We start from the raw sequence: 24,212 nt of genomic DNA, 5'->3' as shown, positions 1-24,212 counted from the left end.
AGGGGGGCCTGTGGCACACAGCAGTGTTGTGTGAAATGACAGCGTGGGGCTGGGCGTGCACAGCACGGGACTGTCGTAAGTGGCAATGTGGCTTCCTGGCAGGGGTGCCCACCGGTGTCCGAGGGGGCCCTGTCTGCCAGGAAGACTGTGGTTTGGGGTGACCCAGGTGGTATGAGGGGTGACAGGACTCGAGGCGATTCCCCACTACTCACATAAGACACGGTGTTGGTGGAGGCCTGAGGAAGTCACAGGACACGAGACACGGACCGGGACACGGAGCAGGACACAGCACATGGAACGTGGACAGACACACAGGTGAACTGGTGGTCTCAGGTGGTGGGTGGGGTGAGGCGGAGAGACAAGGGGCTGGGGAAACTGGCCATGTGGAGTGGGGTGGCATCGGGGGGGAGGGTTACCCACAGCACCTGGGGTTTGAATCCAGGCTGGTCCTTCCTGGGTGTGCGGCCTCGGACAACCAATTCACCCCAGCTGTGACTCTTCCCGTCTTTAACGCAGGAAGACCACACCCACCTCACCGGCGTGTTACAGTAATAGAAGCAAAGGGACGGGCACTATATAAATGCTCACTTACAGAGCAAACCTGGGCATTGCCGGAACCTAAACAGGCCTGACGCACAGTGGATGCTCTGGAATGTAAGCACCTACTGTGTGCCAGGTGCTGTTCCAAGGGCCAATGAGGCCAAGGACTGGCCTTCACATTTTTGTGTCTACCCTGCCTCTGCTCCCAGCACTATATCAGGCACACAGTAGGGACGCAGGGGGTATGGGCAGCCAGGAGAAGGCCCACAACTGTGTCCCTCCATGAGGGAGGCAGGGAGTTAGTTATGGGGGGAAGCAGAACCTGAGATGGAGGGGGCCTTGCTGGTGGCAGGGTCCAGAGTATGTCCCAAGGCAGGTCACTTACCGGGACACCCGGCTCCTTCCTGCCCTTTGGCGATGATGCCACGTGGGCGAGGTACTGGATGACTTTCTTGGTGTTTTCTGTCTTCCCAGCCCCAGACTCCCCGCTAAGGGGGGGCACAAAGGGAAACAAAAAGGGTCAGCAATGTTCCGAGGTAAGCCCCGCCCATTCCAAGCAGAGCCACTCCCAGCCGGGACCCCGCTTCCTCCAGGAAGTCCTTCAGGATTACTCACGTGCAGAGAATGGATTGATCCTCACGATCTGTAGGGGACAGAGGGGGACGTGTCACCGGGGAGGATTTCTCCAGCGAGACACTGGCCACCCTCTTTTCAAAATCCTTCCGAAGGGCTAAGGAAAAGCTTGGATTTTGACATGTGACCCTCCTGGATTCTAATACCTAATCCTAACTCAACCTCTCATTTGCTGTGTGACCCTGGGAAAGCAGCTACCTCTCTCTGAGCCTGTGTCCTCACCTGTAAAATGGAGACAACAAACTCCAACTGAACAGAATGTGATTCATTCAACAAACTTCAATTTGAGTCCCTACCGTGTGCTGCCTTGTGCTGAGTGTGTGAAATTCAAAGACATGAGAGTGAGATCCTGGGCCCCAGGCTCAGCCTCTAACGGACAACAGGCCACAGAATCATAGTTATGGTGACTGGTGGCCCATTGGTGGGTCATCTGCCCAACCTGAGGGCAGAGAGCACAGCTCAGTCCCCACCATCTCCTCCTGCGCTCGCCCTGGGCTTGACACAACCCTTCAACAAATGCACACTGACCACCTACTAAGTGTCAGACACTGAGGGCAGTGGGAATTTGCAAGGTCCCTGCCCTCATGGAGCATCCGCTTGAGTGGGGGATAAAAGCACATAAACTAGGGGAGTTCCCTGATGGCCTAGTGATTAGGACTCTGGGCTTTCACTGCCGTGGCCTGGGTTCAATCCCTGGTCTGGGAACTGAGATCCCCGCAAGCCATGCAGCACAGCAAAACAAACAAACAAACCAAACAACAACAACCCCCCCCCCCCCCCGCCATAAACTAAAAATGGAGGTTTGACAGTTGGCAATGTCTGGAGACATTCTTGGTTGTCACAACCTGGGAGGTTTGAGTGGTAAAGCCCAGGGATGCTGCTTAACAGCCCATGATGCACAGGACGACCCCCCACTCCAAAGAATCATCCAGCCCCAATGTCAGCAGAGCCAGGGTTGAGAAGCCCTGGTCTAGAGTCATAAGAAGTGACTGAGGGGAGGGGTCGAGGGCCACAAGGCGTCTCAGAAGAGGTGCTGTTTCAGCTCAGCCCTAAAGGTCGAGGAAGCAGGGAAAGAGCATTCCAGGCAGAGGGCACAACCAGTGCAAAGGCCCTGTGGTGGGACCAAGCTGGAGATGTTTGAGAGACAGCAAGGAGGCCGGTGAGGCTGGGGGAGGGGGCAGAGCTGGAGATGATGCAGAGGGGTTTGGAGACCACGATTAAAGGGTCTGGATGGTTTTTAAGGAGGGCAGGAGGTCTCTGGGTGGTTTTAAGCCAGAGAGAGGGCTGCATTCAATAGGGCCTCAGAGTTAGCAGCCTGGTTTGGGAGCCTATGGACATGGGTTCAAGGCCCAGCCACCTCCCCGCCTTGCTGTGTGACCTTGCGTCAGTCTCTGAGGTCTTCTGTGCCTTACCTTCCCCATCTGAAAAATGGGGCAGAGTGGTTAGGACTTGGTGCTTTCACTGCAGGGGCCCGGGTTTGATCCCTGGTCGGGGAACTAAGATCCCGCGAGCTGCACCGCGTGGCCAGAAAAAAAAAAAGAATCTCGGAGATGAAACATGGGGCTCAAAACAGCCCCTACCTCACAGGGCCATAGTCAGAACTCAGAGAGAATCTTCAATTTTTTTTTAATATACCAGCTAGTATATAATACAGTTTTGTGGCCTGTTTTGTATCCAGGGCTGAACCTGGGATCCAGAACCTTGCTCTCATGTCTTTGAATTTCACATGCTCAGCACAAGGAGGAACAACATGGTAGGGGCTCAAATTGAAGTTTCTTGAATGAATTACATTCTGTTCAGTTGGAGTTTATTGTCTCCATTTTACAGGTCGAGGAAACTGAAGCTTAGGGGGAATTCCCTGGTGGTCCAGTGGTTAGGACTTGGCACTTTCACTGCTGGGGCCCACGTTCAATCCCTGGTCGGGGAGCTAAGATCCTGCAAGCCTCATGGTGTGGCCAAAAAAAAGAAAAAAAAAGAAACTGAGGCTCAGAGAGGGACAGCCACTTTCCCAGGATTACACAGCAAGCAAGAGGCTGAGTCGGGGTCAGGTATTAGAATCCAGGAGGGTCACATGTCAAAACTCAACAGTGCCCAGCCCAGGACGAGGACATGATCCACAGTGTGACCTACACGCAAGCTGCAGCTGGGGGCCTTGGGTTCGAATCCTACCTCAGCCACTGACCCACCAGTGGGACGGTGGGCAGTGACTGTGCTGCTCTATGCCTCAGTTTCCCCATCTGGCAACCAGGGATAACGAGCACACCTCCTTCATAGGGTGGCTGTGATGTTAAAGGTGTTCATCCCTGAAAAGTGTTTGACCCAGAGTAGGCACTCACTCTTATTTTCTTGAACATTTACTCCTGTTATATTAACTAGTATAAAAAATATGTAACAAATTAGATTATATAACCAAATAAAATGTTACCTCTGACTAAATACAAATTTATAACGTGACTATAAAAACATTATATATAAATATGTTTGAGTGCATAATGCAGGTATTTGCAGGTATTTTATATATATATATATATATATATATATATATATATATATATGCATGTATGCATACATAATAAATATCTAATGAGTTTAGTATGAATACTACATGGGAATTATGGAATTTTGCCTGAACTGATCGACACTGTCATGGGGTGAATGGCAGCCTCTCTGACGAACATCCTTGCACAGTGCTCAGCCTGCCCAGCTGTACACAGCGACCCCATGCTGCCCGTTGTCTAAGGGGCAGCCATTCACCCATGACAATGTAGATCATGTCAACAATATAAATGCTGAATGAATGAACAGTCTTAAGAATCACTGTTTCAAGAGGAATTTTTGCAAGAGCTGGCAACAGTGAGGTCCCAGTGAGACTTGTTGAGGGAAGGGGTGAACAGAGAGACAGATAAAAAGGGGCCTGTCTGGTAGGACCCAGAGCCTTGCCCACTCAGCCCTCCACTGGTGTTACCTCCTGCCCCACAGAGAAGCCTCACAGTGTCTGAAACCCTTGACCTGTCATCTGATCCTGACCCCCAGCCCAGTCCCCACTGAAGGGGCACCTCCAGCAGCCCAAGCCCCACACTCACCCTGCAGCATGCTTCGGTAGGCCCCTTCAGTCACCGCGTACACGTGGGGCGGCACTTCGTGGCGCTTTTTGCCCCGGTACATCTCCACAATCGCCTCCGTATAGATGGGAAGCTGCTTGTACGGGTTGATGACCACACAGAAAAGGCCGGAGTAGGTCTGCAGTGGGCAAGAAGGAGAGGGCCTCAGCTAGCTGCCTGCCTGTGGCCCAGAGGGCGGCATGGGGCTGCCGTGTACAGCTGGGCAGGTTGTGCACTGCACAAGGACATCCGGCAAAGGGGCTGCCATTCACATCATGACAATGTAGATTTGAACATTTGTTACAGTTTCAGGCAGATGGTTGAAAAGAAGCTTTCCAAACTGCATAAAGGTGCTGTACAGATGAGGATTCATACACAGAGAATGTAGGCTCTGGAGCCCTGTCACTGCTTGGACTCGCACATACGTGAAAGGACCATGTGCAAGTTCATCTGTAGCATCATTTTTAAAACAGCGAAAGACTGGAGACAATCCGGATGCTCGGTCATATAATGGATTCCTATGATGCTTCTGGTATACTGTATACAGGTAGAGAACTATCTCCAAAACATTATCACAGAAAGGAGACAAGGTAAGAACTGTTTGCACTGAAAGGGGTACAAGAAGAATATTTTTATGAATTTGCTTGAATACACATAGAATATTTCTGGAAGGGTGCTCCCAGTATCTGCAGCAGCTGAAACACAACAAGAGCATGTCTGCAGTTTCTGTTCGTAACAGACACACAGGACCTGCTTCCACGACCGTCTTGGTGGTTCCTTCTTATTGGAGGAAATGCTAAACAGGTTCTCAAGGTGAGTGAAAATAAAGATGTGATTTTTTTTTTTTTTTTGCATCCAAGTTCATGGACACCCTGAATTTGTCCACACAGCTGTTGGGCCTGAGTGCAGGACCCTGTAACGGTTTAAGAACTGTTCCAGCTCGGACAGAGCCTCGGGTAGACAAGACGCACTTAGGATGGATAGAGGCAGTTAGACAGCTAGAGGGCTAGCTGATCACCTAGCTAACCCAACCCAGAGAGCTAACGAGCTAAGTTAGCTGCACTAAGCTAGCTAATCCAGCAGAGAGTTAGCTGCTTAGGGGCTTAGCTAGTTAACTATGAAACCACTTAGCTACTTCGCCAGCTAGTTAGCTACTTAGCTAGCTAAATGGCTAGCCGGTTACTTGCTGGTTGGTGGCAGAGCTGCTTTAAGCTCCCAGGTGGCTAGAGCTTCTCAGGCAGAGCGAGGGTGTGGCCACCGCAGGCTGCCGGCTCCCAGGTGCCAAGCTCTTAAGGATGGGAGGGCGGGTGGCACAACCGGTTTGCTGGGTGTCTGCCCTCCCTGCCAGCAGCTCCCAGGAGCTCTCGAGGGCAGGGCGGCCGGACCACATTCCCAGGGAGGGTATCTCATGGCTGCTGGCGCCCAGGCCCCCACTCCTGGCTGACAGAGGAGCCTCCCCGACCCGTGCCACTCCCCATCTCAGCCCCCTCCTGCCAACCATACCTCGTGGCCAGGGCGACACCCCAGATGGAACCTGAGCTGGCTGCCAAGGCCAGGGGGCAAAGGGCAGAGGCTGGTGTGCCTAGAGAGGGTCGGGGACGCCTGAGTGGCCGGGGCACAGCTGCGGAAAACCTGGCTGGAAGGGTCTGGGGTAGCTGCTCGGGCCCTCAGAGCTCTGAAGGCAGACCCACCGGGTGCAGCTCCCTGCCTCCCCCTCTCCTCAGCCCCGTGGCTCTCCCCACAGTCTCGGTCTTCTCCCTGAGAAACCCTCCCCACCTCATTACAGAGGCTGTGGGGATTAAGGATGATAATGAATAAAAACCAGCCAGCCCAAGGCGGGGCCCCATGAAAGGCACTCCAGCCATGGGTCCCAAGACGCTCACGTTCCCATCCCACCTGAAAGCTAAGAGTTCACTCAGACTCGGATGCCACGTCATCCTGGGTTTCGAGCCCTGTGTGACTTAGCACAAGGGGCTCGCCCTCTCTGAGCCTCAGTTGCCAGTCCTGGTAAAATGGAGCTGTAACCCCCGCCCCCCGCACAGTCTAGAAGGATTCTGAGAGTGGCACGCCACCATGCATCTTCCAGTGCCTCACGGAGCAGAAACATGGCCAGTGTCCAGCAGATGGGTTCCCTTCCTGCCCTGAGCATCCCTGTGAAGGGACCGAGACTTTGAGCCACTCAAGGCCAAACAGCCTATTAGCGACAGAAGCTGGGTTTCTAGAACCCTGGACGCCCCCCACTCCTTGCACTGGGAAGCGCTGTCTTCCCCATCACCAGTTGGCCAGTTAGTATTTATTAAGCAGGGCCCAAGGACGCACAAGGTGGAGTTTGAATCGAATCTTCTAGCTGTGTGGCCTGAGCAAGCACCTTAACTTTTCTGGGTCCCATTTTCTCATCACACAGGGACGGGAACAGCGCTTCCACAGAGGGCTGCTGGGAGCCATCCACAAGTTCCCGCTGCAAGTACAGGGCTCAGCGTGGGCCCTGGAGCCCTGTGCATGCATAATTATTTATTTGTTTGTTTGTTTGTGTATTTATTGGCCGCGCGGCACGCGAGGATCTTAGTTCTCCGACCAGGGATCAAAACTGCGCTGCCACTGCAGCCTTAACCACTGGACCTCCAGGGAGCTCCCTGTGTGTGTTTAATATGTTAGCTGTTAGCTACTCCTGAGCTAATGGCTTCTCCTCTCCAAGCCGTGGACAAAGGAAGTGATAACCCCTACCTCACAGCCTTATGTGGAGAGGGGGTCAACAGATCATATTGGAAAGAAGTTTAGAACAGCTCCTGATGGAGAAAGCAGGCCCTCACTAATTGCTAATGATTATTGTTAAGGCCCTATTTGCTTCCTGTCTGGGCTTCTGGAATCTTCTATCTCACTTTCATTTTTCAGGTCCCAATTCTCTGGCTCTTGGGCCATAGCCTTAGCTCAGGCCTTACCATTTTTTCCCCTGAACTTTCCCAATAATCTTCCTAATGCAGTGGATAGGATGTAGGGTCTGGAGTCAGATGGCCTGGGTTCAAATCCCAGTTAAGCTGGTTTATAGCTGGTGGGGCTTTGTCCAAATCCTGGCCCCTCTCTGAGGCTCAGTGTCCCCAACTGCACAATGGGGATGATAGGAGATACCTTACAAAGTTGCCATGAGGGTTCAGAGTGTTTATTAACAGGAAAAGGGTGGCTCAGTGTTTTGGGTGCCCCTCTGATCCCCTGTCTTTGGTGAGGTCCAGGGGAGTGGCCTGGACAGAGGTCTCTTTCCCAGGACTCGCAAAGGTTAGTGAGGAATCATAAGGGCCCAGTACAGCCTGGAGAAGCTGCCACCTCCATCCAGGGCCAGACAGCCCTCAGTTCAAATCCCACCCCTGCCACCAAAAGCTGAGGGTCCCTGAGCCAGCCACTGTCCCTCTCACAACCTCAGTCTCCTCCCTAAACAGGAATCAGATTTCATAAAAAATATTCTAATCTTGTGCTTGTGACCCTTAATGAGGTGGATACTGGGGCCAGTTTATTTATCTTTTTGATACATCTCATCATTTATTGAAATATTCTTTTATTCCTCTCATTAAAGTTTTGTGGTTCTTAAAAAAATATAAAACCAGCACTTTTCCTTTCCTAAAAGGAAAAATACCTTTTAGCGAGGTATTCTGTAGTTTTTCTTGTGGGGTCAGTTGAAATGAGTAAGGTAGTGAGACCCCAGCACTCTAAGCCAGTGTTTGGAGCATGACTCTGGGGCCAGCTGCCTGGGTTCAAATCCTTCATGTCCATGTGACCTGGGACCCAAGTCACTTAACATTCCTGAAACATCAGGTGATAAGAACAAGCTCCGCCCCAGAAGTGAGCTGATAACCCACAGGAAGCACTTAGAACAGCACCTGGCACATCACAAGTGCTTGATAAATATTTGCTAGCCAACATGATCATTATTTCTCATTATTATAGTCCACATTCCTTGTCGCTCTCTCTAATCCTGTTTGCCCTGAATAACGCTTTGGCTGTCCCTTAGAACCACCCTGGAAGCTTATTAACAAGACCAGTCACACCCTCAGAGAGCCTGATTTAAATGGGGTGAGGCGGGGCTTGAGTGGCGGTATTTAAAAAACATTCCTAAAAAAAAAAAAAAAAAAAAAAAAAAAAAAACATTCCTAACATGATTCTAACGTGAAGGCAGAGTTAAGAACTGCCGCCCTACTCCACCTGTTTGCTTTTAATGGGAGACAGTGAATGCTTAACAGAGAAGAGACCATAGTCAACCTCACTATCATCAATCCCGTCTCAATCCTAAGAGGCATCATGGCAAAGTGGTGGGGCCTGGAGCCAGACTACCCACGTCTGCCAAGTCCAACTGGGTGACCTTGGTCAAGGCACTTGACCTTTCTGTGCCTCAGTTTCTTTATCTGTAAAATGGGGACAAAATGCTTTATAATTGTGCAAATGTACTGAAACAATATATTTTAGAGTACCTAGCACATGCTTAATAAATGTTAGTTTTTACTGTTATTAAATCTCTCTGGGCCTCGGTTTCCTTTTAGGTATAAAACACTCTACTATTTGTAAGATGAAAGGAAACAAATGCACAGAGCCAGGCATGCAGTTTTCCATACCCATTAATTATCACTACAGATCCATATCCCTTTCTCAAAACCTTTGGATGTGTTATATTTGGGGATTCAGAATTTTTTTAACTTAAGGAAAATAATAAGGAGCATCTACCCTATAATATTACAGGACGCCCCCATGGGGTCTGAGGCACTCTTGATATGCAATAGTTTATCATTTGGCAAGTAAGTGCAGGCAGAGTCATTCGACATGGGATAAAGATTATAAACAGGCTCAGGTTGGTTCAGGTTGTGGTGCTGACACCCAGACCCGCACCCCGGGCAACGCCCTCCCGGGGAAGGAGGCCACTCACATAGATGAGGCCGGAGTAGTATCGCTCGCGGAGGTTGTGCAGCACGGAGGCCTCATTGAGGCAGGTCAGCTCAGCCATGTCCTCGGCCTTGCTGAACTTGGGTGGGTTCATGCGCTGGATCTGGTCCCGCGGCAGCCGCAGCCGCCGCCCACTCTCCGCCAGCTCCACCTCGGCTTCCTCTTCGCCCTCGTCCCGCAGGGCCGCCGCCTCGAAGCCGTGCAACTCCGAAGGCACCCACACCAGGCGCCGTGCCGTCCACTCCACCTGCGGGGACATGGCCGAGCCCCCGGGCACACTCCCCACGCCCGGCCCACGGGGCGCGAACAGGAACGGCTGGGCCGCCTCGGGCACTGGGCCAGGCCTGGGGGGTGCCTTCCGCCCGGGCACCGACACGGTCACTGCTGCCATGGTCTGCAGGGAGAGAGCAGAGGGCGAGGTTCAGGGAAGGGGGGGCTCCATCCCCACCCCAGATCCCCCAGGCAGCCGCCACTGCCTTTCTCCACCAGACCTCGATTTACACGTCTGCAAAATGGATCCACAGATCTTCCTTTACTCATTCCACCCATTCACCTCTCTATCCATTCATTCATTAAATAATTCTGTTTGTGTGTGTGTGGCCACACTACGTGGCTTGTTGGATCTTAGTTCCCTGACGAAGGATTGAACCCTGGTCACAGCAATGAAAGCTCCAAGTCATAACCACTGGACCCCCAGGGAATCCCTGATTCAATAATTCTTTAATAACAACCTAAATGTTCATCAACAGATGAATGGACAAAGATGTGGTACATATATACAGTGGAATGCTCCTCAGCCATTAAAAAAAGAATGAAATAATGCCATTGGCAGCAACATGGATGGACCTAGAGATTATCATACTAAGTGAAGTAAGTCAGACAAAGACAAATATCATATGATATCACTTCTATGTGGAATCTAAAATATGACACAAACGAACTTATCTACGAAACTGAAACAGATTCACAGACATAGAGAACAGATTTGTGGTTGCCAAGGGGTGGGGGATGAGGGAGGGAAGGATTGGGAGTTTGGGATTAGCAGATGCCAACCATTATATACAGAATGGATAAACCACAAGGTCCTACTGTATAGCACAGGGACACATATTCAATATCCTGTGATAAACCCTAATGGAAAAGAATATATATATGTATAACTGAGTCACTTTGCTGTACAGCAGAAATTAACACCACATTGTAAACCAACTATACTTCAATAAAATAGATTTTTAAGAATTAATTCTCTAAGAAGCCAAGCTGTGAGCCAGGCACTATTCAAGGCATCAGCCATATAGCCAAAGACCAGCCAGAAAAAGATCCCTGCCTTCCTAAGGTGTTTACATTCTAGCCCTGCTCTGGCTATTTCGGGAGCCATGGCCCTGTGTGGCTACTGGAAAGTTGAAATGGAGAATCCAAACTGAGGTGGGTTCTGAGCATAAGACATACACCCAGTTTCAAAGACAGTACGACAAAAAGCTCATTCGTGTTTTTTACATTGGATGACATATTGCACTGATAATATTTTGGATGTACTGGGTTAAATAAAATACATCATTAACATTCATGTCACTTGTTCCTTTTTACATTTTTATGTTGAAAGTGGCTAGAAATTTTTAAATTACACATTTGGCTTGCATTGTGTTTGTATGAGTTCGCACTGCTCTAATCCCAGGAGATGGATTCAAAGATAACTAAGTAAATTATATAGTATGTTAAATGATGATACATGCCAAGTAGAAAAATGAAGCAGGGAACAGGAGATGTTAGGGGTTGAGGGGAGCTGAAGTTTTAATTGGGGTGGCCAGGGAAAGCCTCTTTGATGTGGCATCAGAATAAAGATCTGAGGGAGATGAAGGAAGCAGGCCATGGCAACGTCAGGAGGAAAAGCATTCCAGGCTGGGAGAATAGCCCCGTGCAAAGGCCCTGGGGCAGGTGTGTGCCTGTATGTCTGTGGCATTGTGAGAGGCCAGTGTGGCTGGTGCCAGGTGATCCAGGCAGAGAGGGTGGTAGGTAAGGTAAGATTAGGGACCAGACCTGAATCTCATCCCTCGGTTAATGGCTTCCTTCCCTGTGACCTGACTTCCTTCTCTTTATAATGGGGAGACTGGCCCCATTCATTCACTTCTGCATTCACTCAACATTCCCTGAGGCTGTTCAAGTACCAGGCTCTGCCAAGAGTGAGTCTGGAGACCCAGAGGTGAGTCAGACAGGGCCCTGCTTGGAGGAGCTCCTGGTCTGGGGCTGATCTAGTCTCGGACAGTTCTAGGCTCAGACAGTCAGAACCCAAGATGAGCTGTGAGCTGACAGCGGAGGCACTGGGGGAGCCAGCCTGTGCTAGACCCCTCCCCGCCCTTAAAGGGGCTGCAGACCAGTAGTGAACAGACCACGGCAATTCTACAGCAGTCTAAGCACAGGTCAGGAAAAAAGTCGGCCTCTATTCTCTCCTCAAATGGCCACATCACGGCCTGGCCACCGCCACCCCTGTCACAGGAACCCCCCAATGTTCTGTCTCTCCCACCTCGGTGCCTCTGCCTCTGCCCTCCAGGCCCCCCCACCTCAGACATATCCCTGCAAAAGTCCCTCCAAACACCCAGCTCCTCTTGGGGCATCCCTAAATCTGGTCCCATCAGGCTCTTGTCTTTCCCTCACCCAGAATCTCAGCTCCAGGCCACATGTCCCTCTTCCCCCCAGACCCTCTCCTCACCACCAGCAGTCCCAGGCCCCCAGCCCACCCCGTGACGTTTGGCCCTGATGCTCTCATTTGGTCCTGATGCTCTCGGGCCTCAAACCCAAGGCCCCTGCACTCCAACAGCAGGCTTTTCCCACCGCTGGATACCATTTCTCCACTTCCCAGGCCCCAAGTTGCCCAGGCTCACCCCAGGCCTCCCGTGCGGCCCTGATCCATTCACAGCCAGCGGCCCTGATCCATTCATAGCCAAGGCCCATCCCTGGGACTTTACCCCCACCCTCACCCCACCCACTTCCTCTCCAGCCTGCGGCCTTTGACCAGGAAGGGTTTGGGAGTTTTTTGCAATCACCCAGCCCTATGCTTCCCCTCCCTAGAGCCAGGAATCTGGGCCCCCAGTCCCTCCTCCCTTGGAGTCCAGGCCCCCAGCCCCCTCCTCCTCCAGACTCAGGAGTCTGGGCCCCCAGCAGGCTACTCATCCAGGATCCAGGAATCAGAACCTACAGCCCCCTCCTCGCTTGGACCCATGAGTCCGAGCCCCCTCACCTTACTGCAGGCGGGCTAGAGCTGAAGACGCCTGGGACATCCAGATTCTGAGGGCTGATACAGCTCTGATGAGGTGGGCCTGCCCCTTTGGCAGCCCCACCCTCCTTAGCCTGCAGGAACACCTTTGCCAGGGCTCATTTCTGTCACCAGCGCAGGTGAAAGCACCTACCCTGGGAGGGGCAGAGACTGCTGGGCTGGAAAGGAAAAGGAGCCAGGGACCCGCCCCTGGGGCAGGGGCTGGGGCCCTTGGCACCTGGCCCTCTGACCTCAGTCTAGTGCTAGGATTCAGGGGTCTGCTCTGCCCCCAGACTCGGAAACCTGGGTCCCCAGCCCCTTCCTCCTTCAAGACCCACAAATTCAGGCTCCCAGACACAGAGTCCTGGCACCAGTGCCTTCCTCCCTCCAGACCTAGGAGCCCAGACTCCCAGAGCAGTCCTTAATCAGACCTGGCATTCCTGACCCCCAGCCCCTCTCCTCAGATCTCGGAATCTCAGCACCCAACCCCCATCTCCCTGAGACCCAAGTGCCCGTGTAGCTGTCCCCTCAACCCGCGGATCCTCGGGGCTACCTGGGGGGCGCCGGCTTGGTACAGGAAGCGGGAAGATGGGGAGGAGGCACGGGAACCCAAGTCCTCTTCCGAGCTCTCAGGTGCGGCTACCTCCGCGGTCCAGCGCGGGGCGGGGCCACGTCACGTCACCGGGAGGGAGCCCGGCTCTGATGTCACCCAGCACCTGCCCGGCTTGGGAAGGGGGCGGGTCCTGGAGTTGCAAGGCTCTAGACAGGGGGACGGCGGGAGGCGGGGATAAGCCTGTTGCCAGGTGGGCGGCAGCGGCGGCAGCAGCAGCGCCAGGGGCCCCTCCTTCTTCTGGCGAGCAAAGGTCAAGGACCCGCGTCAGAGGGGGCTGAGGACTCCGGGGGTTCAAATCCCGCTCAAGCTTCTTGGGCATCGGCTTTCCTCTCCGCGAATTGAGGCCAATGAAATGAATAAGCCGATGTGGGAGAAAGTGCCCAGCCCAGCGCTTAAACAAGTAATGCCTCACGACATCATTTAATCTCGCTGATCTTCAGGTTCCCCGACCCTGGAAATGGGACCACACAATCCACAGAAAGCACTAGGAGTAGCAAAGAAGACGACAAAATGTTCTTCTAGGCTCTGGAGCTTCAGTTCATTTCTCTCAGGGGTGAATTGAGGACTAAATAGTGGTAAGCGCACCTACTATGTGCCGGCTGTTTTCCTGCTTTTAGAACAGCTGTCCAAATTCATAGAATGATCTCAAAAAACAGTAAGATAGGGACAGTCAGAATCTCCACTTCTCTGATGGGGAAACTGAGGCATGGAGAGGTGAACGAAGTAAACTGCTCAAGGTCATACGGTCAGTAAAAGGGAGAAATGGGATTCAAGCCCAGACCATTTTCTGTCATTCTAAAGAGGGGATTTGAGAGCAACGTGTCCTCAAAGATGTCAATTTCCTCCTCCCAACTGGTAATTCCCTCAACCTGCTTCCCCATCTATTAGAGACTACAGTCTTCCTTGGGGGACTACTGTGGGATTAAAAAGGTAAAGGAACCCAGCACACAGTTGGTCTCTGAAGTGTTGTTCTCAACCCTGTCCCCCTGCAGTCACCGCCTCTGTCCAGCCTGTTTTACCCTCCCTGTAAAATGGGTGCAATATAACCCATCTCGAGTTAATATAATTAAAGGTAATTATTTAGTTATAAAAAAAAAAGCACCCAAGTACACCGTGGGGGCTCAAAGATGTCCTTCCCCACCCCTCTGTTCCGCCAGTCATGATGATCCCTGTCTCTGGTCCGCAATTTTTACACGTGAAAATAGAGACACTGTCATCTGGGAGTGGGGGATTGAAGGCAATGACTCAGGTATTAAAGCGTCCAAGGTCCCAAAGCGAGCCTCAGTTTCCCCTTCTGCGGAGTAGGCTTGGGGCTCCGGCGAGGACCCCGATCCGGCCTCGCACATAGTAGGAGCTCGAGTTGGGGGAGTGTAGGCGTCCCGCCCCACCCCCCTCCCTTCGACCCCCGCTGCCGTCCGGCGGCTCGCCCGAGGTGACTGTCCGCGTCACCGCCCCTCCCCCGCAGCTCGCGCCGGCCTCCGGAGCCCCGACCGGAGCCCCGAAGCTCCAGCCTCCCCGGGCCCAGTCCCACTTCGCCGCCTCAGGCGGGCATTTGGCCCCGGGCACTCACTCACCGGCTTCCAGGGCCGTCCAGAGGCTTCGGCCTGGGGAGAAAGAGAGGCGGGCCAGTCAGGAAAGCCCCGCCCACACAAGCGCAAAAGGGGCCAATAGGCGCCCGCTGCGACAAGCTATGGACCCGCCCACGAGGGACACTCCCACCAATCAAGAGGAGCGGCTGGCGGGTGGGGCCAATCAGAAGTTGCCGGAGTGTGCCAGCCGTGGGAAAAGAACGGCGCCGGAGCGTGGAGCTAGGCGACGCGGTCATGGGCGGGACCCAAAGTCTGACAGGCAAGGGGTGAGACCAATGGCGAGACTCGGGGGGCGGCCAGGGGCGGGAAGCCCAAGGGACCCGGGTGAATGGGCCGCTTTGTGCACGAGGCATGAATGAGGGCCTTTGTAAGGGTCGGCGTGGGGGGGCGGCCGGAGGCCGGAATGCCTGGGTCCCCCGGGAGCCGGCGGGCATGAAGGAAGGGAGAGAGAATTCACTTTTGTCGAACGCCGACCGCGTACCACCAGGCACTCTCCCAGGCTCTCACCCACCCAGAGGTGTAGGCATTACTGTCAGTAATAATAATGATCATTTATTGAGTGCCCGATGTATGCCAGGAGCTGTGCTAAGCGCTTTACCTGCATGATCTCATTTAATCCTTGCAACTACCTCTTGGAATTGGTGCTGTTAAGAGCTTCATCTTCCAGGTGAGATAAACCGAAGCTTAGAAAGAAGGTGTTTAATTGCGGAAGGTCATGGAGCTGGCAAGTGGCAGAGCAAGGACTCAGATCCCGCCAAATCTGACGCTAGAACTTGCGCTCTTAACCACCAGGCTACACCCAGACGTTAGTTAATGCTTCCCAAATTACAGATGGAAAAACTGAAGCTCAGGAGAGGTAGGCACCTTCCCAAGGTCACAGAGTGAAGGCTCCACTGAACCCCGAGGTGGTGTCCATGTCCGAAGCTAGCATGTCGCTGGAGAGCCCTGCACCACTGAGCTGTGTCCCCAATTTACAGGTGTACATTGAGGCTCCAGGAGGAGTGAGCAGCTGGGCTGGCAGTGGGGGTGGCTGCTTGGGACTCAAGTCCCAGCCAGCCTGCCAACCTGGCTCTGCTGCTCAACAGCTGTGTGGGCTTGAGCCTGCTTTGCTGGCCTTTTGTGAGGGTCCATTTATTTCTGCATCTGTAAAATGGGGAGGATGGTCTCTCTGCCTCTACCTTCACCTCCCTCTCCCCCTCCCCCCACAGCCTATTGCCCATGGGATCCTGTCAGACTTTATTCAGACTGTGCCCCTCCTCTGCTCCAAACCTTTCATGGCTCCTTCTCAGAGTAATAGCGAAAGTCCTCACTATGGCCCACAAAGCCCTGCATGATGTGGTCCCCAGGGGCCCTGTGTGATACTGTTTTCCCTTCATTCAGCTCCAGTGATACAGGCCTTCTGGCTGTTCCTCAATTCCTCAAACACTCCCCAGGCATGGTGCTGCCTCAGAGCCTTTGCACTGGCTGTTCCTTTCACCAGGAATCTTTCTTCCCCCAGGTTTTGCATGGCTGCCTCCCTCTCACGTCATCAGGTCAGATCCAATGTCACCTCCTTCAGGAGGTGTTTCCTAACCATTCTGTAGAAAACATTTCCCCTCATCACTCTCTCTCCCTTTGACTTTGCTTTGTTTTTTTTTCCTCATAGCACTAGTAGAGGTTTGTTTGGTTGTTTTTTTTTTTTCTACTTGTTTACCTGTTTATCTTCTGTCTCCCCACTAGAACGTAAGCCCCACAAGGATGAGGATCTTTGTTTTGCTCCATGCTGGCTCCTCTGGGCCTGGCACACAGTAGGCGCTCAATAAGTGTTTGTTGAATCAATAGTAACAAGTCCTTGTATTGTGTGAATTAAATGAGTTAATACATGCAAAGAGCTTAGAGCAGTCCTGGCCTCAGGGAAAGACTAAATAAACAAATTATGATGATGATTACTGTTGATATTTATTGCTCTGCAAATGGCCTGCTGATAGCATGCAGGAGAGAAGCAAGAGAGAGAAAGTCCAGAGCAAGGGAAAGATGCCAGAGAAAGGGAAAAATAGACAGGTAAGAGGTGGGAAATGAAGAGACAGAGGAGAGAGCTGGAGTTGGACTGAGAGCAGATACAAGTGAGAGCATCCAACTCCCAACGCATTTGCTCAGCAATGGCAAAGGTGAGTCCTTGTAGGCAAGAAGCTTTGAGATTGCCATGGCCACTGCCCATTTCTTTGCAGACAGGGAAACTGAGTTCCAAGGAGGGGAGGACCTTTCCAAGGACATCCTCAGTGATAACGCAGCTCACGGGTATAAGCTTGACTGTGTGCTGGGAACATGACCATCATGTCAATGCCTCCTCATGCCAGTCCTATGAGTTGGCACTGTCATTACCTCACTTTACAGTGCCGCAATGTGCCCAGGGTCTCCCACCTGCTCCTGATGGCAGATCTGGGCTCAGACGGCAGTAGGTCAGACTCCTGAGTCTGTGCTGTTAACCAAGACAGAGAGGAGAGCACCTGTTACTCTGGCCCGAGTGTCCACCATGGAAGCCTCCTGCCGTGAGGCTAACAGGAGCTGCTGTTTATTGAGTGCTGACTGTGTGCTTGACATTGTGCCCTTCGTATGTATTTAACTCATTGGATTCTCTCAACAATCCTACGAGATTGATACTTTTATTATCTGCATTTGACTGATAGAAAACTGGGCTCAAACAGATGAAAATCTCATGTGCCCCAGGGAAGAGTGTGGCCTGGGACACAAGAGAAGTTCAAACAGGAAGGAAGCCTCGGGCATGCACATTCTAACCATTTCCTGCCTTGTGACTGGTGATGTCATCAACACCCTCTGGGATTAAATCTACCTGGCAACTAGTGATGTCATCATTCCCACCGAGGGTCTAAACTGGAGATCTATATGGGTAAGTGATGACATCACCAAAGGATAATATTGAGCTTCCTTTTGCTGAGGGTTTTCTACGAGCTGGATGCCTGTACTAAGCACATTAATAGTTGCTGATATTTACTGAGTGCCTACTGTGTGCCAGGCACAGTTCTAAGCTCTTTATATGTATTAAGTCCCATAATCCTCCCAATAACTCTAAATGGTAGGTACTAGTATCATACTCATTTTATAGGTGAGGACACTGAGGGAAAACGGCCCAAGACTGCACAGCTAGAAAGCATGAGAGCCTGGATTTGAACCCAAGCAGCCTGGCCCCAGAGCTTGCGTTGTGGATCCCTATGTGAAACCACCAGAATGTAGCTGAGACCCAGGAAACCAGGTCAGAAGGAGACACTCTGCTGCCTCAGAGCCCTCCATCTGGCCTCCATCCAAGTCTGCCAGAGAGGGTCCTCAGGATAAAACTTCAAACTCATTCCCTTGACGGTCAAGGCATCCCCACCATGCATGCACCTCTTCACCCCAGGCACTGGGATTGTCTCCACTAAATTGTGAGTCCTTGGCTATGAGGGACCAGGTCTGATTCCTCTCTGGGTCCCGAGGGTGCAGGATAAACTGCAGTAGAGAGGGAACTCGGAAAATGGGGATGGATAGAATACTGGGATAAATGTGTATAAGAAGAAAAGGAAATAGGAGTGTGGGAGCTTTTTCAGTTACCAGCGGGATTCCTTCCAGCTGAAACAGCCCCATTATTCGTAACTCATAACTACCTTGTTATGCAGAATCTTGTAATGGGCAGCACAAGTGTGGGAAAAAAAAACAGCAGGGAGCTAAGTTTATGTACAGAAACGAAACGTTGGAGCTGAGACGGGAGGAGACAGGAGAGTCAGGGAGGAGGCTTCTCTATGGAAGAGGGTTAGGGGGATTTTTTAAGTGAGAAAAAAATGGGGGAGCAGTTTCCATGCCTGGCAGGGGTTAAGGAGCCCCAAGTCTTAATAGAGAAAAAGAAAGGGACAAAGAGTGTGTTAAGTTTCTCTGTGGGTCCTGACTGTATTCCTGCCTGGGCAATTCCTCTGTGGCAAAGATGTGATTGGTTCCAGTATTTTATTTTTGGTCCCTGGGCTGTTGTTTTCCTGCATGTGACTGGAACTGGCTTTGAGACAAGAGTAATCTGGCAGCCTTGTGTGGGTCACAGATGAGTGACAGGCTCAGTTATGAGACAACAAATATTTACTGAGTGCCTACCACGTGCCAGGTCTTGTTCCTGACCAGGGGTCTGCACACGTTTTCTGTAAAAGCCAAACAGTAAATATTTTCAGCTTTGAGAGCCAGATGGTCTCTGCTATAACTACTCTACTTGGTGGCAGAGAAGGAAAGCAGCCATAGACAATATGTAAATGAATGGGTGTGGGTTTGTTTCAATAAAACTTTATTTATACAAACAGGAAGTGGGAGCATTTAGCCTGTGGGCTGTAGTTTGCAGACCCCTGTTCTGGAAGCCAAGGAGATGGAGTGAACAAAGATATAGTCTCAGCCCTCAGAGAATTCAGATATTAATCTACTCCTATATGGCAGGCGGAGGAAAGCTGTTCACATCTAAGTTAGATCTTGTCCCTCCTCTGCTCAGGGCCCACCCCTGGGTCCAGTCTCAAAGTTAAAGCAAAGTCCTCACCAGGTCCCACAGGCCCTATACCAACAGGTCCTCTTTGTCCCCTCTCTATCCACAGCTCCCACCCTCTCCCCCTTGATTACTTTGCTCCAGCCATGCTGGCCTCCTCAATGCTTCTCAAACACACAGGGCTCAGCCCTGCCTCAGGACATTTGCACGTGCCATTCTCTCTCTACTAGAATGCACTTCCCTTAGAAAACCACTTGGCTCCCTCATCTCCTTCCAGTCTTTACTCAAATACCACCTCCTTCAGGAGGACTTCTCTGAGCAACCTCTCCTTTGGACCCCTGATACCCCTCACCTGTTCTACATTTTCTTTGACCACAGCACTAAGCATTCTCCAACCTGCCAGTAATTTACTTATTACACTTATTGTTTATTGCCTGAAGCCCCCGACTAGAATGTCAGCTCTGTGTGGGTGGGGATTTTTGTCTGTCTTGTCCCCTGCTGTGTTCCCAGTGCCTACAACAGAGCCTGGCACTCTGTAGATCCTCAACAAATACTTTCTGGGTGGTGGACACAGACACCAAACAAGTGAACACATAATTACAGAGCACAGTGACAAGTCAGAGCAAGGGCTACAAAGAAATAGCAATGGAAGGTAAGAGAGGGAAGGGGTGGGGTATGTTCTTTCAGAAAGGGGGTCAGGAAAGGCTCCCTGTGGAGGTGACATTTGGAGTGGAAAGATCACATGACCGTGGATACTGATGAATAAACACATGAATGGATGGATGTGTAACTGGTGGAATAAATGAATGAATGAGGGCATAGATGTTTGAATGGATGGATTAATAAATGAATGCATGGAGGTATACACAATGAATAAATAAGTGGGCAGATGGATGGAAGAATCAATTCATGCATAAATGGTGGAACAGCTGGACAGATGGACGGAAGGACTGATGATGGATGGATGGATGGGCTCTGATCACACTGGATTGGAATAATGTCTGCAGGTACCTTTATAGACCAGCATCCTCCATCTCATTTCCCTAGCCAGATGTACCCCTGGTAATATTTTGGTGTGTATTCACAAAAAGTTTACTATGTAATTTTATGAGTTTCCTGACCCACAGAAACTATGAAATGATAAATATGTGTTATTTTAAGTCACTAAATTTTTTGTTATGCAGCAATATAAAACTGTCTTGGGTATTAGGCTCAGAGAGGTGAAGCAACTTGCCCCAGATCAAGGGGCAATTCCTGCTCTGTCATCCAGCGCCTGGGGTCCTTCCAGTATAGCCTCTTCCCCAGGTGAGGGCACTCAGCTGTCTATCTCCCCCGCTGGGCTGGAACTCCTCAAGGACAGGGACCAGGGTCGGTTCCCCTCGGGTTCCTCGGAGCCCGACACAGCGGTCGGTGTCCCTCGGGCCTCCAGAACCATCTGCTAACCTGAACGAAATGCAGGCTGAGGGGGCAGATAAGGCAGGTGTATCATTAATGAATATATAGCAGGCTGTATATGATAATAGCCTGGTGACAGGGTGGAAACTATATATGCCAAGGGTCCCCATCTGGTTTCAACTTGCCTCCTGCCTCCTCGTCTCCCCCTCCCCTGCATTCCAGCCTCCTGGGGGCACACCTGTCCCAGGACCCAGCTCTGAGCCCCAGCCTGAGCCCATGCAAGGACCTCTCCTTGGAATGTCCTTCTTTTCCTTTCTTCCATTCCCACTGTGACAGGTGATTCAGGCAATGCCCACACCTCACCCACGTGAGCTCACCTTTGCACACCAGACAAGCCTTCCTTTGTCGTGGATCCCTTCAGCATCTGATAAAACCTACGGACTCTTTCTCAGAATAATTAAGTTGCGTTTATGAGGTATAATTTATAGACAAATGTATAATCATATCATAGATATATGTATAGTTTTCCTAGGTAAAATTCATTCTTTCTAGTGTACAGTCTGTGAAGTTTTGACAAATGCTGACAGTGGTGTAACCACCGCCGCGATCAAAATACAGGGCAGATGCATCACCCCTGAAATTCCCTTGCCCCTTTTGTAGTTTCTGTTGCCCAGTTCTACAGGCAGCGCTACATTTGATCATATGTCCTAAAAATTTCTCTGTGTCAGTCCATTCATGTCTTTCTCATTCAAGAAAAAAAAAGGCAGCACAGAATTCCGTAACACAAACGCATCGCGGCTTATTGTACACAATCCCCAGTTGATGGGGTTGATGGACATTTACATTGATAGAACCCCTTAGATTGTCTCCAGCGTTTTGCTATTATAAATAAGGAAATGGGGGAATGGTGAATGTTCTCATATATGTCTCCTTATGAATACAGAGCAATTGTTTCTCCCTAGTGGATACTAGTACTAGTACTGGTAGATCGTAGGGCACGTGCATTGTTCCCTAATTTTTATTATGAAACATTTCAAGCACATAGAAACATTGAAAACAAGTATGCAATGAACACACAGTTAGATCCCACAGTTGTACCATTTTACTGTATGTGCTTTATTACAAATGTATCCCTTTTTCCTTCGCTCTATCTCGGTGGTTCTGAACCAGGAGCAAATTTGCTCCTGGGGGGACATCTGGCATTGTCTGGAAGTCTTTTTTTTTATTGTCGCAACCTGTGTGTGTGGGAGAGAATCTTATTAGCATCCTGCAACCCACAGGACGGTCCCCCACAACGAAGCATTCTCTGGCCCCAAATGTTAATAACGCTGAAGTTGAGAAACATGGCAGTCTGCCCATTCGCTAAAATAATTTGCAGACATCAGTCCAGTTCATCCTACACACTTCATCACACACATTATCAGCTAGAGTTTGTTATTTCTTCAATGGTTCTTTCTTTGAGGTAAAATGTATACACAGCAAAATGCAGAAGTCCTAAAGATACCGTTCGATACGTTTTGACAAATATATACCCAACTATGAAAATATAGAGAACATTTTCATGCCCCAGAAAGTTACCACATGCTCCTTCCCTGTCAATCCCTGACTCCACCCCGCCCCTCACCCGACCCCAGGCAACTACTGCTCTGATTTTTGTCACCCTAGATTAAGTTTTATCTGTTCTAGACCTTTTCATAAACAGAAACCTACGGTTGGTAATATTTTGTGTCTGGTTTCCTTCACTCCTCAAAGTGCTTTTGATATTCACCCATGTTGCTGTATGAATTCGTAGTCTCTTCCTTTTTATCACTGTGTGGCATCCCATTGCATGGACGTACACATCTGTTGATCCCATCTCCTGCTATTGGACACATATTTCCAGTTTGGGGTTATTATGAATAAAGCTGCTATCAATACAGCTGCATAGCACAGGGAGATCAGCTCGGTGCTTTGTGACCACCTAGAGGGGTGGGATAGGGAGGGTGGGAGGGAGACGCAAGAGGGAGGAGATATGAGGATATAGGTATATGTATAACTGGTTCACTTTGTTATAAAGCAGAAACTAACACACCATTGTAAAGCAATTATACGCCAATAAAGATGTTTAAAAAAAGATACCCATAAAAAAATAAATAAAATTATTATAGAATTTACCCCCCCAAAATATTCTTTTACCAGTCTTTTCTGTGGGTACATGTTTTTATTTCTCTAGCGTGGAATTTCTTAGTCACAGAGTGGATGTGGGTTTAATGTCTAAGAAAATGCCACATCTTTTCCTGAGGTGGCTGTATTAGCTTCCTATTGCTGCTATGACAAATTGCCACAATCTTAGTAGCTTAAAACAGCACAAATTATATAGTTCTGGAGGTCAGGTGTCTGAAATGGGTCTTACAGGTCTAAAATCAAGGTGTCAGTGGAAATGTGTCTCTTCTGGAGGCTCTAATCCATCCCTTAGACTGAGTTTTAGGATCATACCGCCCAGTATGGCGGCCCACTAGTCACATGAGTCTGTTTAAGTTTAAATGAATTAAAATGAAATAAGATTGAAAATTCAGTTCCTTAGTGTCGCTAGCCATATTGCAAATGCTCAATAGACACGCGAGGCTTGTGGCTACCATGTCAGCAGCACAGATCTGGAACTTTAATTTCCAACCCTTCTCAAGGCTGCCTTCATTCCCTGGCTCCTGGCCTCATCACTCCAACCTCTGTTTCCATCTTCCTCTCTGACCCTGACGCTCCTGCCTCCCTCTTACTAAGACCCTTGTGATGACATTCAGGACCCTCCTGGATAATCCGGGATAATCTCCCCAACTCAAGATCCTGAATTTACACATCTGCCAAGTCCCTTTTGCCACGTAAAGTAATGTTCACAGGTCCTGGGGATCAGGATGTGGACATCTTTGGGGGATATGACTCTGCCTGCCGTTTACCTTTCCACCATCAGTGAATGAGCATTCTGGTTGTTCCACCTCCTCACCAACATTTAACACTGTCAGTTATTTTAATATCAACCATCATGGCAGATGGGCTGTGTCTCATTACAGCTTCAGTTTGCACTTCCCTGATGACGAATGATGTTGGCCATTTCTCCATGAGCTTATTGGCCATCTGTATTTTCTCCTTCATGAAGTGTCTGTCTGTTCAGATCTTTTGGCCATATTTGAATTGGGTTTTTTTGTCTTTTTCTTTCTGAGTTCCAGTAGGGATGTGTGCCTTTTTTATTTGACTGATTCAATTCACACTCCTGTCATCCACATAGAAAGTTCCCAACTTGTCCCTCTTTTTTATTCTTCTATCTCTCTTATCTCCCCTCCACTGCCACCTCAGAAGTCCTTGAGGCTTTCTGTGTCTTTGAGGAAAGCAGGGTATTTCTTTACACTTCCTGGGGAGTCGGTTTAGTTTTAGGACCACTTTGCCCAACATGGTCGCCACTAGTCACATAAGTCTGTTTAAGTTTAAATGAATTAAAATTAAATAAGTTTGAAAATTCAGTTCCTCAGTCCTGCTAGCCATATTTCAAATGCTCAACAGCCACATGAGGCTGGTTGCTACCATGTTGGCAGCACAGACATGCAACATTTCCCTTTCGTGGAAAGTTCTAGAAGTATCTACAGGGAAATCAACCTGTCTCTTGCAGAAGTGACTGCCTTTCTTAAGATTACACAAATGTGTTATTATGCCA

The 24,212-nt window shown here is 50.2% G+C and overlaps 1 protein-coding gene across 6 annotated transcripts in view; it reads right to left on the bottom strand.

Moving 5' to 3' along the window:
* The window catches only part of MYH14 (myosin heavy chain 14), a 90,730-nt gene extending 76,074 nt beyond the window's left edge, over positions 1-14,656 (bottom strand). For 2 of the 6 annotated variants that reach the window (XM_027079107.1, XM_027079102.1), the window contains exons 1-5: positions 9,181-9,591; positions 4,257-4,413; positions 1,156-1,183; positions 926-1,028; positions 213-236 (exon numbers count right to left, since the gene is read on the bottom strand). In XM_027079107.1, coding sequence (XP_026934908.1) covers positions 213-236; positions 926-1,028; positions 1,156-1,183; positions 4,257-4,413; positions 9,181-9,588 — 720 coding nt within the window. In that variant the 5' untranslated portion in view covers positions 9,589-9,591. Of the gene's footprint in view, positions 1-212; positions 237-925; positions 1,029-1,155; positions 1,184-4,256; positions 4,414-9,180; positions 9,592-12,432; positions 12,939-13,000; positions 13,172-14,634 lie in introns of those variants that run through there. The other 4 variants (XM_027079103.1, XM_027079106.1, XM_027079105.1 and 1 more) reach the window with 4 other exon arrangements.
* Between the last annotated feature and the right edge of the window lie 9,556 nt (positions 14,657-24,212).

This window comes from Aethalodelphis obliquidens, unplaced genomic scaffold (genome assembly GCF_003676395.1).
Source record: "Aethalodelphis obliquidens isolate GAN/ISIS:26980383/991018 unplaced genomic scaffold, ASM367639v1 scaffold43, whole genome shotgun sequence".
NCBI classification, from domain to species: Eukaryota; Metazoa; Chordata; class Mammalia; order Artiodactyla; family Delphinidae; genus Aethalodelphis; species Aethalodelphis obliquidens.
Note: the sequence above shows the minus strand (reverse complement) of the source record. Positions and strands in the feature narration are given on the sequence as shown.